Consider the following 17,532-nt stretch of genomic DNA (forward strand, 5'->3'; position numbering starts at 1 on the left):
TATAAAAATAAAATAAAATAAAATCTAGTTTGTCTGATATGATTATGGCTACTCTGGCTTTCTTTTGACGTCCAGGAGCAGCATAGATGATCCTTCATCCCCTCACGTTCAATCTGCAGACATCTTTAGGTCTAAAATGAGTCTCTTGTAGGCAGCATATAGGTGGGTCTTGTTTTCTTATCCATCCTGATACCCTATGTCTTTTGATTGGAATATTTAGTTCATTTACATTCAGTGTGATTATTGAAAGATATGAATTTATTGCCATCGTGTTGCCTGTAGAGTTGGTATTTCTGGTGATGTTCTCTGGTCCATTCCAGTCCTTGTTGCTTTTGGTCTTGTTTTGTTTGGTTTGGTTTGGTTTTTTCTCCACTCAATGAGTCCTCCTTAAAATTTCTTGCAGGTTTAGTGGTCATGAACTCCTTCAGTGTTGTTTGCTTGGGAAACTCTTTATCTCTCCTATTTTGAATGACAGCCTTGCTGGATAAAGAATTATTGGCTGCATATTTTTCCCAGTCAGCATGTTGAATATATCCTGCCACTCCTTTCTGGCCTGTCAAGTTCCTGTGGATAGATCTGCTGCCAACCTGATCTGTATTCCCTTGTAGGTTAAGGACTTCTTTCCTTTGCTGCTTTCAAGCTTTTTTCTTGTTTATGTGTTTTGTAATCTGACTATGATATGCCTTGGTGATGGTCAGTTTTTGTTGAATTTATGGGAGTTCTCTGTGCTTCTTGGATTTTGATGTCTGTGTCCATCCCCAGATTAGAGAAGTTTCCTGCTATAATTTGCTCACATAAACCTTCTGCCCCCTTTTCTCTCTCTACATCTTCTGGGACTCCTATGATTCAGATGTTATTCCTTTTCAATGAGTCACTGAGTTCTCTAAGCCTTTTTTTTCCCCTTTCTTTCCCTCTTTTTTTCCTGCTTCATTATTCTCCATAATTTTATCTTTTTTTTTTTTTTTTGATGTTTATGTATTTTTGCGAAAGAGTGAGCACAAGTGGGAGTGGAGCAGAGAGAGACAGGGAGAGAGAATCCTAAACAGGCCCCATACTGACAGCAGAGAGCCTGATGTGGGGCTCAAACTCACAAACGTTGAGATCATGACCTGAGCTGAAATCCACATGCTTAACCAACTGAGTCACCCAGGTGCCCCCGTAATTTTTCTTCTATATTGCTGATTCACTGCTCTGCTTCATCCTTCCATGCTGTCACAGCATCCATTCAAGATTGCATCTCGGTTATAGCACTTTTAATTTCAGCCTGACTAGAATTTCTTTCTTTTATCTCCACAGAAAGGGATTCTCTGATGTCTTCTATGCTTATTTGAACCCAAGCTAGTATTCTTATAATTGTGGTTTTAAATTCCAGTTCAGACATCTTACCTATTTTGTATTGATTAAATCCCTGGCTGTCATTTTTTCCTGTTCTTTTTTGGGGGGTGGATTTCTCCATCTTGTCATTTTGGGAGGACGAAAAAAAATTAATAAAATTAAATGTAAAATTAAAATTAAAAAATTAAAAACAAAAGAACCCCACAATCAGATAAAGGAAGCTAGATTCAAGGCGTGTTTTGGTCTACTTTTTGAGAGAAGCTTGATAGAAAAGACAAAAGGAAAAAAAAGCTAAAAAATGAAAAAAAAAAGATTTTTTTAAAATAATAAAATAGAATAAAAAATGTGCTGTTTCCAAGAAAGAAAAAGAAACAAAATAAAGAGAAAAAACAACATAAGCAGAAAAAGAAGCAAGGAAAATGAACAAACAAACAAGCAAACAAAATGAAATCCAACTGAAGCTATATCAAGTTTCCCTTAGAACTGGAACTTTGCAGAGTGGAAGGGATTGTGCTGGTCTTCTTGGGGAGGGTCCTGCTGCTCTAATTCTCAGGCTGACTTGCCCTAGTGGAGATATGCCACTAGGTTGTACAGGTTGGCAGGGCTTGTTGTAAATGGGTCTGTTCGCCACTTGATGGCACTGCTTAGCTCACTGGGGTTGATCAGTGAGAGCGTGCTAGAGGTGAAAATGGCTTCACCCTACTCTCTAATCTCCAGTGCAGGAACTTTGCACCCTCACGGATGCATGATCAGTCACTCCTCCTTTGTCTCAGGCTGTCCTCAACTCTCTGCCTTTACCCTATCTTTGTCCAAGCTGTCTGCCTGCCAGGTGGTGCCTCCATCCAGAGTTTTGTCTCACACAGGGCTATGTTTCAAAACTCCACGCTTTAGCGACTCCTGTGGCTTGGACCTGTGCTGGTCCTCAGGGAGGGTCTTGCTGAGTAATGGCCAGGTGCCACCTTGTCCCGGAAAATGCTCGTGTGATCACTCAGTGGCAGAGGCTCAGAGTTTATGGTAAATCACAACACATAGCTGGCACCAGTGTTTGCTGCACTCTGGTGTCTTTGTTCCAATATGAGTAAATGTGGCAGCTCTCTGGGGTCTGCCAGGACTTTTACCCATGGCGTGGCCATATTGTCTCTACCAAATACACTCCAGCCAAAGGAACTGCTTCTCTGTGGGGCATATGGGCCCCTCAGACTAAACTGTCTGCTCCTAGGGATTCACCCTGCATTTCTGCTGGAGCACCACCAGGCATTGGGCTGCAAACCTTCAGACTCTGTGCTCCACTGTTTATAGAAAATTGGCAGTATTGAAACCCTCTCCTTTTTCCCCATCAGTGGCTTTGGGGAATAGTTTTCTTGTCCAGTCCTCTGTATTTTCACTCTTTCTCTCTCGCTTTCTCTCCAGCTACTTTCAGGGGGAGTGCTTTTCTTGTAGGATCCAATGCACTTCACTCTATCCCCCTTTCTCTTTCTTTCTCTGTCCTCTCTCCATGAAAATTGCTCCCTACCTTCCACGGCACCATGGCTTTTCTCTCCCCCAATTCACCTCTTCACACTGCATACCTGCCAAGATCTATTGCTCAAATTATGCAGATTGGTGTGTTAATTCTCAGACCAATTTTCTAGGTGTTCAAAATGGTTTGATGCTGATCTAGCTGTGTTTCAGGGACAAGACAAGCTCAGGTCCCCATACCTTTCTTTTTCCCTGATCCCATTTGTTAAGAGCTGTCCAGTTGCCCGTGTCTCAAAATATTTGCCCTATTTTTAAAGTTAAAAAGCAGAGGATTGCAGGGAAAATGCAATTCCAGTGCCAGGTTTCAAATTTCATGTTTCTTTATGAAAAGTCTAGTACATGTTCCTTTGAAACATTACCTAGGATAATAGCTCACGTTTATTGACTCAGGCACTGTGCTAAGTCACTTATGTCTTTTAATCCTTAAACAACTCAATGAGATAACTATTATCATAGCCTATTTTTCAGATGATGAGACTGACACACCGAGAAGTTAAATAACTTGCTCAAGGTATAGAATTCCCAACAGCAATAAGATTTTGAGTTCAAAAGTGAAAATAGGAAGAGAGTTTAGAAGTTCTAAGTTCTTCCATGTATTAATTCATTTTATCTTTACAACAACACTATGAGATAAATCTATGAACTGGTTCTATTTTTATTTCTATGTATTGCTCTTAAAAAAAAATCCAAATCCAAAGAATGGAATGCTGGCTATCGTGGAGACAAAAGAAACCAGCTTTAGAAGATGAAAACATTAAGAGGAGGGCCAAAAAATTTTGGGGGGGTCACTTTAAATTTTTGTTTAATTTCAGGATTCAGAAAAGTTAGAGGAGGACATTCTTTTTATTTTATTTTATTTTATTTTTAATTTTTTAAAATTTACATCAAATTAGCATATAGTGAAAGAATGATTTCACGAGTAGATTCCTTAATGCCCCTTACCCATTTAGCCCATCCCTCCTCCCACAACCCTTACAGCAATCCTCAGTTTGTTCTCCATATTTATGAGTCTCTTCTGTTTTGTCCCCCTCTCTGTTTTTATATTATTTTTGTTTCCCTTCCCTTATGTTCATCTGTTTTCTCTCATAAAGTCCTCATATGAATGAAGTCATATGATTTTTGTCTTTCTCTGACTGACTCATTTCGCTTAGCATAATACCCTCCAGTTCCATCCACGTAGTTGCAAATGGCAAGATTTCATTCTTTTTGATTGCCGAGTAATACTCCATTGTATATATATACCACATCTTCTTTATCCATTCATCCATCAATGGACATTTGGGCTCTTTCCATACTTCGGCTATTGTTGATAGTGCTGCTATAACCATGGGGGTGCACGTGTCCCTTTGAAACAGCACACCTATATCCCTTGGATAAATGCCTAGTAGTGCAATTGCTGGGTCGTGGGGTAGTTCTAGTTTTAGTTTTTTGAGGAACCTCCATACTGTTTTCCAGAGTGGCTGCACCAGCTTGCATTACCATCAACAATGCAGAAGAGGTCCTCTTTCTCTGCATCCTCACCGACATCTGTTGTTGCTTGAGTTGTTAATGTTAGCCATTCTGATAGGTGTAAGGTGATATCTCATTGTGGTTTTGATTTGTATTTCCCTGATGATGAGTGATGTGGAGCATTTTTTCATGTGTCATTTGGCCATCTGGATGTCTTCCTTGGAGTTCTTTATAGATTTTGGATACTAACCCTTTATCTGATATGTCATTTGCAAATATCTGCTCCCATTCTGTCGGTTGCCTTTTAGTTTTGCTGATTGTTTCCTTCGCTGTGCAGAAGCTTTTTATTTTGATGAGGTCCCAGTAGTTCATTTTTGCTTTTGTTTCCCTTGCCTGCAGAGACGTGATGAGTAAGAAGTTGCTGCGGCCAAGATCAAAGAGATTTTTGCCTGCTTTCTCCTCTAGGATTTTGATGGCTTCCTGTCTTACATTTAGGTCTTTCACCCATTTTGAGTTTATTTTTGTGTATGGTGTAAGAAAGTGGTCCAGGTTCATTCTTCTGCATGTCGCTGTCCAGTTTTCCCAGCACCACTTGCTGAAGAGACTGTCTTTATTCCATTGGATAGTCTTTCCTCCTTTGTCAAAGATTAGTTGCTCATATGTTTTTGGGTCCATTTCTGGGTTTTGTATTCTGTTTCATTGATCTGAGTATCTGTTTTTGTGCCAGAGGAGGACATTCTTTTTTGAAGAAAGTGTTGGGTTGTTCAAAGAGGCTCTTGCAGAGGTCATGGATGACCTGCTGCCAAGGCCATGTGGGTTGTTATTTTCCGTTAGATTGTTACTCCCATACAGCCAGGATCAGCAACCAAGGGAAGAAATTAGGCAATTAGGCTTCACACTATGTTTTTGTTCCTTATGTTATCTAGACATGTTTTCTTGGCATTGGAGCCTCACTTATTCACCTGTAAAATGGGAATAAACTCACAGATTTGTTCTAAGAGTTCTAGGAGATGGTGTCTACAGGCACAAAAACTGACACTTTCTATTTATATACTCAGTGTATAGCTGTTATCATTACCATCGCTTCAAGGATCTTAAGAGTGCCTCTATGCCCAGTAACTATTTATTAAATTAGACAGCTTCCATTAAGTAAGCACCTATGACGTTCCAACCACGTGCTATGTGGTTTTCATGCTTTGTCACCTTCACCCCTCAGTGCTCAGAATGTGGCCCCGGGACTGGCAGCATGAGCATTACCCAGGTCCATGAGAAATGCCAAATCTCAGACTCTACCCGATCTAATTAATCAGGTTCTGCATTTTTAACAAGATCCGCAGATGGTTTGCATGGGCATTTAAATTTGAGGAGTGTTGGCCTAATCTTCATAACTATCACACAAGTTAATAATGATAATCTACATTTCCCAGATGACGTAAGGGAAGGTCAATGGTAAAGCGTCTTGTTCCTGGGGCGCCTGGGTGGCTCAGTTGGTTAAGTGTCCGACTTTGGCTCAGGTCATGATCTCATGGTTTGTGAGTTCGAGCCCCACGTCAGGCTGTGTGCTGACAAATCAGAGTCTGGAGCCTGCTTCGGATTCTTGTCTCCCTCTATCTCTGCCCCTCCCCCACTCATGCTCTATCTCTGTCTCTCAAAAATAAACGTTTAAAAAAGATTGAAAGCAACATGTTCTAAACTGCATAATCCTGGAAGTTGCACTCCAATCTGTCAGGTTCCCAAGTCCCACTCTGCCGCCTGACACCCCATTCTATCTAATGCCAACCCCTGGGGAGTCCAGAAGAAGGCAGCTGTTTCGTAGCAGTCTTGGGGTGGGATGGGACCATGCCGACTGCGAGGAGTTGGGGCTGGACTCAGCCTCCTGGAGTCCATCACAGGTTACATGATGATTCTCTTTTTCTATTTCTGTCTCTTTCCCTAATTTGTCTAGTTTCCCCTTCTTGTTCCCCAAGTCCTTGCCTCAACTGGAAGCCAGATGGTTTCCAGCTCTCCCTCCTTAGGGTCAAGTTAGCTCCCCATCTGTCCAAAGCAAATCCTCCTTCCCAGCACTTGGTTCCTTCTCTTCTACTCCCATCTTTCCAAGCCAAGAGCCTCCCCCAACTTAGTTCTAGAAACATTGTCCCATGACCCTGGCAGCTTAGTACAGCAGCTGAAACTTGAATCAAACCCTGTGGATCTCTCCAGCTCAGGGCTCATGGATACTTCTTTAACATTGGGGCTAGGGTTTGAAGGTTGTCTGGATCCTTTGAAAAAAATATCTGTCTGTGAAACAAAAGAGGACATTAATACAAATCCATGTGCCATGTCTTCTCTCCTCCATACACTCCTGTCTTTTGTACACAACTAATCCCAACAGACCACAGCCGGGCATTCAGGAGGCTGGTTGAGAGAATCACCAAAGGTGTCAATTTAAACCACTGTAAAGCTTCGCCCACCAAGCAGATCACTTAGTGTTTAAGGTTTAAGGTACTCTATATTTGAAATTTCCTACTCTGGTGCTGATAGGAGTTTGTAGTAAGGATCATAGAGCCAATTTTCTCCTCTCTTTCTACTGGATTCCCTCCTATACTGTTTCTCTGCTTAAACTTTCCCAGGAATTGTCTCATTCACCTTATCAATGACAAGGACCATGCTGGCAAGTCCAAATTCAAAGTAATTAATTTTTCATTGATAACAACTACATACAGATGATCTATACTGAATCATATTTCCCTGTGGACTTGCATTGGATTTTGTGTACTTGTTCCCACAATTTTATTTTAAGAACAGGAAAAATTTTAAGCATGACCATAAAATTATTCTCCCTAAGAAAAGTTTTTAAAAAGATGTAAGTTTGTAACTATTCCAATTCAGTTGAATTTGGTAATTTTCCAATAAGCGTACAAGAGATGGAATAGTTATATCTTCTGAGTTGCTCAGAGTTGAAAAGGTAACACAGTGTCCTGAACATGAGGCAAATACAGAAGACAGTAACTGAAGACCAGGCTGTATTGAAACAGAAAGAAATCCCATGGCATCCATTCAGATCCTAAACTCTGTTGCTGAGGAATCAGAGGCCAGAGGCTTATCCAAGGTCACACAGCCAACTATGGCAGAGGACCCTTCCCATGGGTCAAACTTGGGGAGATGTTTGAATTTCTTTGAAGTTTTTCATAGTATCTTAAAATTCCACACAAATCCTGCATTTTGTAATACACTTCACCGAGGTTTCCTGTGGTTTAAAAATAATATACACTAACTTAGCATTTCCCCACAACTCTGCATAAAATTGATACTCCTAGGATGATTTTGGACCTCTCACAGCTTCTGGAACACTGCTATGGGTCCTGCTTTCAGAAGCATTTCACATTGTCTCTTGTGGATTCCAGTAAAGCCATCAATGTGTCATATCTGTGCCTACGCTCTTCTCTTTAATTCCTGATGATTTATTTGGTTTGGTCAGTATTCAGATCTGATGACCATTTGGAGTAAATCAGAATGTTGAATTTTGGCAACGCTGCACTTTTCCTTCATGTCAGCTTCCTCCATCTGTCAGGGGAGGGGGTTCCAGGGTTTCACATGTGCTGTGTAGCTGCACATTGGAGGTGGGTGTTCTCTAATCTCTGGGGAGTGGGAACACTGGGGAGAATTCTATAGGCAACCACTGTCTACTCTGGGCCTTCATACATGGTGTTCCTCCACACTGTAATACTTTCGCCTGCTTCTTTGCTAAGTAAGTATCCTACTCATTCTCCCCAAAGTGCTAGATGTCACTATCTGCATCAGGCTCCCTCTATCCCTTGCTCTTGAAATGAACATTCCTAAAACATATCAATAGATCTCTTTCTTGAAAATTGTTTTTCTCTCCTTCTTGTTAGGTTTTAAGCTCTTTGAAGGTGTGATTATGTCAGTTTTGTATCGCCACATGGCTTGTTAAGGCTTTTATGTAGTAGCTGTTTAATTGATCTTGGTTAATGTGAATTTCTAATTCAGCAAAAGGTATAACCATGTGAGGAAGAAGAGAAGATGCATTTTGCCTTTCTTCTCAAGAGTCTTAGTAAAGTTTCCATGGTTTTTTTTGTGTTACATTAGCACGAACAAAAGTCCAACTCTTTATATTTCTTTCTCCACATGGGATTTTCTTTCAAGTAAGCTCACTCTGAGAGATAAAGTTTGGGATATGTTGCAGTCCCAAACAAAAAGAGTGAAGAGCTCTATAAGGAGTACATGTTACAGAAAATTATTTTCCAAAGTAACATGATGTTAGCCCTAGACCTTAGGCCCTTGATTCCAGAGGAGGGTCCAGAGCCTGCTTGGTCCTGGCCACAGGGATGAAGGAGGAGGAGATTCTCCTCAGTGGGCCACTGTCCTTCATGGTTTGGCAGAGAGCAGACAATGGGATGGATATGATTAACCTAACAACCACCTCACATCTGGAGAGAAATAATCTGAAAGTATTCCTAATTTTATCACGAGTTAGAAGTCCCAGAAATAATCTGCATCTGTCAGAGAAGATTAATTGTGGAACCATTCATGCCCAAGTCTCAGTGGCTTATCATAGTAAAGTAATATTTATGCCATCCTTTGGCATAATGCAATTCCTTTGATGTGCATTGGAGGACAGGAGCGTTTTGTGCTATGGACCCATTTCAGCACCTGGGCTCCTGTGAATGTCCCCACCATACCCAAGGTCCTCAGAACCTTTTTCTGGACCATCTACATTTGACTGGCAGATGTGCATGCACTAGAAATGGCATCCATCTGCTTGCTAGACATTGGCTAGACCCTAGTCGTGGTCCAATTAATTACGAGGAAAGGTGGGGAGGAGTTAAGATGGCAGAGCAGCTTGAAGACCCTGAGCTTTTCTCATCCCTGAAATGCAGTTAGATAATCACCAAGCCATTTTGAACACCTATGAAATTGATCTGAGGATTAACACGACAATCTGCATAACTTGAGCCATAGAACTTGGCAGGTACATGGTGTGGAGAGGTGAATTGGGAGAGAAAAGCCACAGAGGGTAGGGAGCTGTTTTTGTAGACAGAGAGGACAGAGAGGGAAAGAGAAAGGGGGAGAGTGTGGCACGTTGGGATCGTGCAAGAAAAACACTCCCCCCAAAAGTAACTGGAGAGAGAGAAAGAATGAAAACACTTGCAGGTGACTAAACAAGAAATCTGTTCCCCAAAACCATTGATGGAGAGAAAGAGAGAGTTTCCATAGCACCAGTATATAAACAGTGAAGAGCAGCGCCTGAAGGTTTGAAGCTCAGTGCCTGGTAGTGTTTGGTTGAGGAAGCAGGGCAAATCCCCAGGAGCAGGCAGTGGGGTCTGAGGGGCCCGGGTGCCACAAGAGGAGAAGTGGTTCTCCTGGTTGGAGTGCATTTGGTAGAGACCATACAGCCTCCTCACAGGCAAAGGTCCTAATGGACCCCAGAGAGCAGCCACGTTTGCTGGTATTGGGTCAAAGATGCCAGAGTACAATGAAACCTGGCACTGGCTGTGTGTTATGATTTGCCATAATCTCTGAATCTCTGCCACTGTGCAATTGCATGAGCACTTTCTGGGGCAAGGTGGCACTCGGCCATTGAGACCCTCCCCCAGAGAGTTGGTGTGGGTCCAAGCTTCAGGGGTTTCTGAAGTGTGGGGTTTTGAAACATAACCCCATCTGAGATAGGGGAGGGATGCTTGACAGCAGGTCCATGGGAGTGTGAAGTCCCGACACCAGAGGCTAGGGAGCTGGGTGAAGCCATTTTCACATCTACTGTACGCCCATGTGTGCATGCACACGAACCGACCTCAGTAAGCTAAGCAGTGCCTCCTAGTGGAGAATGGAGACATTACACCAAGCCCCACCCAACTGAGCGCCCCAGGCACATCCCCCAGAAGACCAGCACAAATCCCTCCACCTGCTTAGTGTATGGGTTATAGAGTGGTTCATAGTTTCAGTTCTACGCGAAACTGGATGTAACTACATTTGAATTTCATTCTGTTTACTGGTTTGTTTATTCAGTTTCTTTCCTTCTGTTTTTGCTTAAATTGTTTTCTTTCTCTTTCTTGGATACAGAAAGAACAAATTATTTTTTGTTTGATTTATTTTATTTTCAATTTAAAAAAAATTATTCTATTTTATTTTCTTTATTTTACTACATATATATTTTTTTAATTTTTAAAAATTTCCTTTATTTTTCTTTCTCTTTCCTTTCCCTTTTTTCTCTATCAAGCTTCTTTCAACCAGCAGGCTGAAACATACCTAGGATCTAGCTTTCTTAATTGATATTTTTGTTTTGTTTCTGATTTTTTAATTTAAGTTTTTTGGTTAATTTTTTCTTCCTCCAAAATGACAAGATGAAGGCATTCACCCCAAAAGAAAGAACAGGAAGAAATGATGGCCAGAGATTTAATCAACACAGATATAAGTAGAATTTCTGAACTAGAATTTAAATCCAAGATTATAAGAATACTAGCTGGGGTTGAAAACAGCATAGAAGACACCAGAGAATCCCTTTCTGCAAAGATAAAAGAAATAAATTCTAGTCAGGCCAAAATTAAAAAGGCTATAACTGAGATGCAACCTTGAATAGATGCCCTGACGGCAGGGATGGACAAAGCAGAGTGCAAATCAGCATATGGAAGATAAGATTATGGAGAATGATGAAGCAGGAAAAAAAGAGGGAAAGAAAGGGAAAAAAATCATGACATAAGATTTAGAGAACTCAGTGACTCATTAAAAAGGAATAACATCTGAATCATAGAAAAAAAAGCCCAAATGTCCATTGACTGATGAATGGGTAAAGAAGATGTGGTGTGTGTACACACACACACACACACACACACACACACACACACACACAGAATGGAATATTATTCTGCGATCAAAAAGAATGAAATCTTGCCATTTGCAGCAATGTGCATAGAACTAGAGAGTATTATGCTAACTAAGCAAAATAAGTCAGAGAAAGACAAATATGATATGATTTCACTCATATATAGAATTTAAGAAACAAAACAGATGATCACAGGGGAAGGGAAGCAAAAATAAGATAAAAACAGAGAGGGAGACAAACCATAAGAAACTCTTCAATACAGAGAATAAACAGGGTTGCTGGAGGAGAGATGGGTAGGGAATGGGCTAAACGGGTGATGGGCAGTAAGGAGGGTGCTTGTTGGGATGAGCACTGGGTGTTATATGTAAGTGATTAATCACTAAATTCTATTCCTGAAATCATTATTATACTATATGTTAACTAACTTCAATTTAAATTCAAAAAATTTTTTTAATTAAAAAATTTTTTTTTTAAATAGCTACAAGGTAGGGTGGGAAATGTAGTCTAGTTGTGGCCTTAAGAAGAAGAGGGAATGGTTTGTTGATAACCAGTTGTCACATGGACTTTGCTGGATGATTTATTATTATTATTATTATCATTATCACTATTTTGATTTATTAATAGTTTGCTTTTAAGCTTTGATGTCAGTTATTAAATTAGTCATAATTGGAAAGGTTGAAGGAAAGAGATAAACATATTTGCCTTCCCCCAAAGCCTTCCCTGAGTGCTCCTCACTCTTGGCTTCTGGCTTGGGCGTGTACCAGCCCTAAACACCAGGAACATGCTAGAAAGGCCTCCCTTATGGTATCTACCTCTTTGTATTTTAATGCTGTATTACCTATATGGCCACCACCACCATGAAGAGTCTGCCTGTTCGTGTTTGTAACTCCCACCACACTGCATCTTGCATACTGTGGGCAGCTCCAGATGTATGGAATTTATAAATGACCAAAACTTCAACTCCCTGATCTTCATTCCAACACGACATGACATTGACTGAGTTTTACACACATTGGGAGTCTGAAGACCTGCACGTACCCACAGCAATGATAGTCTCATATCCAGTTTAGAACTGGAGAACTAAATGGCAATAAATGACTGTAACAGATAATACCAAATTCTAATTATGTATATAACTATACATGTTCTCTAAAAATATCATATTAATGTCCTTCTCATCGGAATTGGGAAAAGCATGAACAGCATGGCTGGAAATTTAACTCAGTTAATGATAACCTTGTGTATGCGTTTGGATTAGGTGGATGGATCCAACAGATTTCACGTGTTCGTGTGGGAGACCGAGAGTCCACAGGATGTGGAGCACATGGCCCGCTGCACTCTGTGTTATGGTAAGCCCAGATAGTATTTCTGATAGGACTGATGTTTTTAGAATGGGATGAATTAACTGGTGGCCACAGGCCAGGTCTGCTCTGCAGATGTGTATTTGCTTGATATGTGCAGAGTCTTAGAATCTGGGAATCACTTTTTCTTAGGAATCATCTTGAGAATCACACACACACACCGCATTCCCTTGTGGCCACAGTCAGCCCAAACCGACTTGTGCCTGACCTCTGTTGATGGGGCAGGCATCTGTGAATGCCCCATAGTCCCTTTCATCCCTATTGTCTTATCCCTGATCTGCTCTTACCTGTGCTGGCAGGCTCCTGTAGATGGCTGGGCTTGTGTTCCTTACTTAGTGACCCCTTAGTGTATAAGGCAGACCTCTGAAGCTAGACACAAGGGTCCGGGGTTCTAGGAGAACACGGGTGACTGAGTTGGTTCAGCTTCTGACTCTTGATTTTGGCTCAGGTCATGATCTCATGGTCGTGAGATGGAGCCCCGCTTAGGGTTTTCTCTCCCCCTTGTCCTCTGCCCCTCCTCCCTCTCTAAAAAATACTTAAATTAAATTAAATTAAAAGAGTCCTGGGCTCTAAGTCTGGAACTTCCATTGACCACTGGTGGGATATTGGCAAGCCATCCAGTGTCTCTGGGTCTCCAGGTTTCATCACTGTACCTGCACCCCATGTTAATCTGTGCCAGAGAGAAATTTGTACTAAAGCCCATGCATGCCCAAGTGTGAAGGGCTCTCATCCACACCCATAGTATCTGGGGCCAGAGTGAGGTGAAATTGAAAGGAGATTTAATTTTTCCCTCTACTTGATCCACACTTACACCAAACACTGCCATGGGACATTTGGCTCTGAGAACTCGGTCGAGTCAAATACAGTAACCGCCATTTGTAGAATATGTTACAGTTGATGAGCTGCTTTCACACCCATCAAATCGTTTGACACATGGCCTCTGGGGGCCTCAGTTCTTTCTCCTGTAGAAGCTTAAACCTAGCTGGTATTTATTGAGCTTGAACTCTTACATACACCAGGCATTGTTCTGAGCACTTACATCTATTAACTCATTTTTTTTTTTTAATTTAAACTTCACAAACAACCTCATAAGGTAGGTACTGTTATTATTATCGTTATCTCCATCTGACAAATAAGGAAAACAGGCAGGAAGAAGGCTGGATAATTCATCCAAGTAAGAGAGCCAGGACTGAACCAGGCAGGTGTCTGTGAACCTAGAGATTAGAATGCTGTGGCCTAGTGGTTACAAAACTTCTAAGTGTGGGATCAGATCTTCTGAATCCTTTCTTCTGAAAAATGGGCACGTTTACTTACAGCGCCCATCAGCTTGCCTTGTTAACACAATGCTGGTAGAGCTCAGCAGCAACTATTCTTACCAAGAGGCTGGAAATGTGTTTGCATGGAAAAGAAAGGGATGCCTGGTAACCCGAGCCTCTCTTGGCGCTTCCTCCCCAGACAAGTGCAGACCAGCCCCAGAGTGCACGGCGAGCGTGCCGGGACCCCTGGCAGTAGACATGGACGTGGTATTCGTGGTGGACAGCTCCTATGGCGTTGGGGCTGACGTGTACCGTGCCGCCCTGAGTCTAGTGGACGCCATGCTCGGCGATCTGGAGGTGGCCGCACAGCCGAGCACGTCCCCCCATGGGTCGCGCGTGGCCCTGGTGATGCACACAACTCCAGGCTTCTGGCCAGGTGCGGGGCAACCCCCTGTGCTGGAGGGCTTCCACCTCACCTCCTACGGCCACCGGCTGCAGATGCAGAGGCACCTCCGCGAGGCCGCCGGTGGCCCTCTACGGGGAGCTCCCGCCCTGGGCCACGCCCTGGAATGGACTCTGGAGAAGGTGCTCCTGGCAGCCCCTCTGCCCAGGCGGGTGCAGGTCCTCTTCCCCATCGTGGCCAGCGAGACCAGCGCCTGGGACCGGGAGAAGCTAAGGACTCTGTCCCTGGAGGCCAAGTGCAAGGGCATCACTGTGTTTGTGCTGGCCTTGGGCCCCGGTGTAGGGGCCCACGAGCTGGCGGAGCTGACTGACGTGGCCAGCCTCCCCTCTGAGCAGCACTTGCTGCGCCTGGAGGGCGTCTCAGGCCCAGAAGTAGCCTATGCCCAGGGGTTCACCCGGGCCTTCCTGAACCTCCTAAAAAGTAAGCACTGGGGACGCTCTGGGTGGGGTGGGGAGAGGAACTTACCAGAGCCTGGCATCTGGGAGAGCAGGCACCCATTGCACCCTTCACCTTGCTGAGGCGTGCCTCAAAACCCTGAGCTATCATTGCCCTGACACCGTGCCAAGCCTGGTGCTGGCTTGGTGGCTCACTTGGTGGCCGAGAGGCCTCAGGTTTCTGCTTAACCTTTTGATTTTCTCATTTACCCAAATGAGGATCACAGTCTCTTCCTTATTTGTGAAGCCTACATTCAAATATGGGTGTGGAGGGGCTTTGAAAGCCCAGTGTTGTACAAATTTAAGGCATAGTTATTGTTATTCTGTATCCAGGAATAGAGTCTGGAATCCAGTGGCATATAACAGTGCTTCTTGAATTTTAACGTGCACATCTGTCTCCCAGGGATCATGTTAAAATGTAGATTCTGACTCAGTCGGTCTCGGTTGAGGCCTGACATTCTGCATTTTTAATAAGCTCAGAGCGATGCTAGTGATGCCGGTCCATGGACCACACCTTGGATAATAAGAGCAAAGGACATTTATTTTCAGAGGTCTCCAGAGACTTTCCAGGAACTGGGGACACAGGACGGATGTCCCGGGTCTCCCACCTCAGGCTGGGTGGATGAAGCCAGCAGGGAAGATGAAGGGGCACTGTGCCAGTGGGTCCTGGCCCAGATTCTTCCCCGCCTCCTGTCCTAGTATCCCTACCTCCAGTCAGAACTAGTTGAACCAAATTCATAGACAGCCGGTTCCTGTGTCCCTAGCACGATAATGCAGAGCGTTAGGGTTGGGTGTGGGTATTATCACGATCACCTTTCCAGGAGCTTCTGTTGGGCTTTGTCTACCAACGTGCAATCTAAGACAACTCATGTGCAGGGTGCCTTCTTGTGACACATCGGGCCTTCTTGCTCTCCTTACAGGGCGACATTCGCTTCCGCATTTATAAGGGGGTATGACATCCCATTGGGGCCTTGAGGGATGCCTGCCCCTTCATCACTGAAGGAATAAAGGGAAGCTAATGGACATGTTAGAAGTACTGACAGCATTTGTGCCTCTTGGATTCTAGAAGTACAAAGATCAGTGAATTGGTGCTAGTCCTGGCTTTACCACAAGTGAGCTGTGTGACCCTAGAAAGTCATCGAAACACTCTGAATTTCAGATTCCTTATCTTCGTAGGAGGTACAGGAGAGAATTATAATAGACGGCTGGTGGCTTAGTGACTCTGAGGGAGAAGCAGGCGGAGGGAATCACTTTTCTAGTCTGTTCCAATTTCATTTTGTTTTTGTATGTTTTATTTTGTTAGGTTTAATTTTATGTTTTGGTATATTCTTTTATGTTCGATTTTATTTTATATTATTTATGGGATAGAATGAATTTTATGTTTTTTTTTGTTTTTCTTTGCTTGTATTTTAGTATTTATTTTATGCTTTATTTGAATTTATTTTATGTATATAGTTTTTTCATTTTGTGTCAGGGACTTTTGGGATTTTGTTTTGTTAGATTTTATTTTTATTTTGATGCTTTTTATTTTGTTTTAGTGCATATTTGATTTTATTTTGTCTTTAAAATTTTATGTCTTAATGGACAACATTTTGTTTTTATGCTTTATTTTACTATATGCTTCTGTTATTTTTAAAAAAAAATTTTTTAAGTGTTTATTTATTTTTGAGAGAGGCTGAGACAGAATGCGAGTGGGTTAGGGACAGAGAGAGAGGGAGACACAGAATCCGAAGCTGGCTCCAGGCTCCGAGCTGTCAGCACAGAGCCAGACGCGGGGCTTGAACTCACGAGCTGTGAGATCATGACCTGAGCTGAAGTCGAACAAGCCACCCAGGCGCCCCAATGCTTATGTTATTTTTAAGTTTTATGTTATTTTATGCTTGATTTGACTTGACTTAATTTTTTATTTTCTTTGTAGGTGGAGCAAACCAGTACCCATCTCCAGAGCTCATTAGAAAATGCGGGGGCCCGAACCGAGGGGACACTCTGCTGCAGTCATTTAGGTCTCCCAGGAGGTAGGCTGAAGGCAGAGCTGAGGTTGTGTCACATCTCTGTCCCTTGCAGGAGACTCTGTCCCTAAAGAAAGGTCACAGGCAATGCCAGTCCTTGACCTGACCCAAACCACAGGGGCAAGGATGCTCCTGTGTTTGACAACTCCGAAATGGTTTGGGTTTTCTTATTTTTTAATGTTAAGAGTAATATAGGGACAATATAAAAAATTTAAAGGGCCCATCAGTATATAAAAGCAAAAAATAACACAGTCTCATTCTACTACACCCTGCCAGCCCCTCATACCATGTCTCAGAGGCAAAATTAATAATGCTAAACATATTATTTTGATATTTGTCCAAACCTGAGAACATAGCTAATTGGATACCGAAGTCATCAGGAAATGCTCAAAACCTACAGTTTATTGAGCCTGCCAGTGTCAACTGGGAACTGAACCTTCCAGTTCCTGAGGTTCAGTTTTGCAGTTTGAGATGGATTGTCTCTGTGCAGGTTGCCCAAGGGCCAGGTTGGCATATCTGGCTTTGCTGACGATTTGGAAGCACTTGAAATGACAGACTTTTTCCGAGAGAATAGAAAAGCCACAGTGAAATCTATAACTCAGCAAGAAGCACTAGAAAATTATAAGAATGTATATGATGCTGAAGGAAATGAACAAGAAATGCCTGCAAAACAGAAACGAACCGGGATAAAAAGAAATTCAGGTACTGCCTATGGTAACAACCAAACTACTCCTTGTTCCTTCGGTTGTTTTTATTTTTAATTCCTGTGCACTGTGTTCACATGCAAATTTTGGCTTTTAATACACTTTTTCCTTTCAAATGTGCAAATTCATGTACGCAACCAAAGAAATTAATTGAAGAAAACATATGAAGGCTAACTTTCCTCTGAC

General features: G+C 42.5%; 1 protein-coding gene across 1 annotated transcript in view; it reads left to right on the forward strand.

Moving 5' to 3' along the window:
* Positions 1–17,532, forward strand: part of LOC115522808 (collagen alpha-4(VI) chain-like) — a 132,557-nt gene that overhangs the window by 112,918 nt on the left and 2,107 nt on the right. The window contains 4 exon segments of the mRNA XM_032594575.1: positions 12,378–12,468; positions 13,936–14,619; positions 16,552–16,648; positions 17,133–17,344. Of these exon segments, the coding sequence (XP_032450466.1) occupies positions 12,378–12,468; positions 13,936–14,619; positions 16,552–16,648; positions 17,133–17,344 (1,084 nt within the window).

Source organism: Lynx canadensis, chromosome C2, assembly GCF_007474595.2.
Source record: "Lynx canadensis isolate LIC74 chromosome C2, mLynCan4.pri.v2, whole genome shotgun sequence".
NCBI lineage: Eukaryota > Metazoa > Chordata > Mammalia > Carnivora > Felidae > Lynx > Lynx canadensis.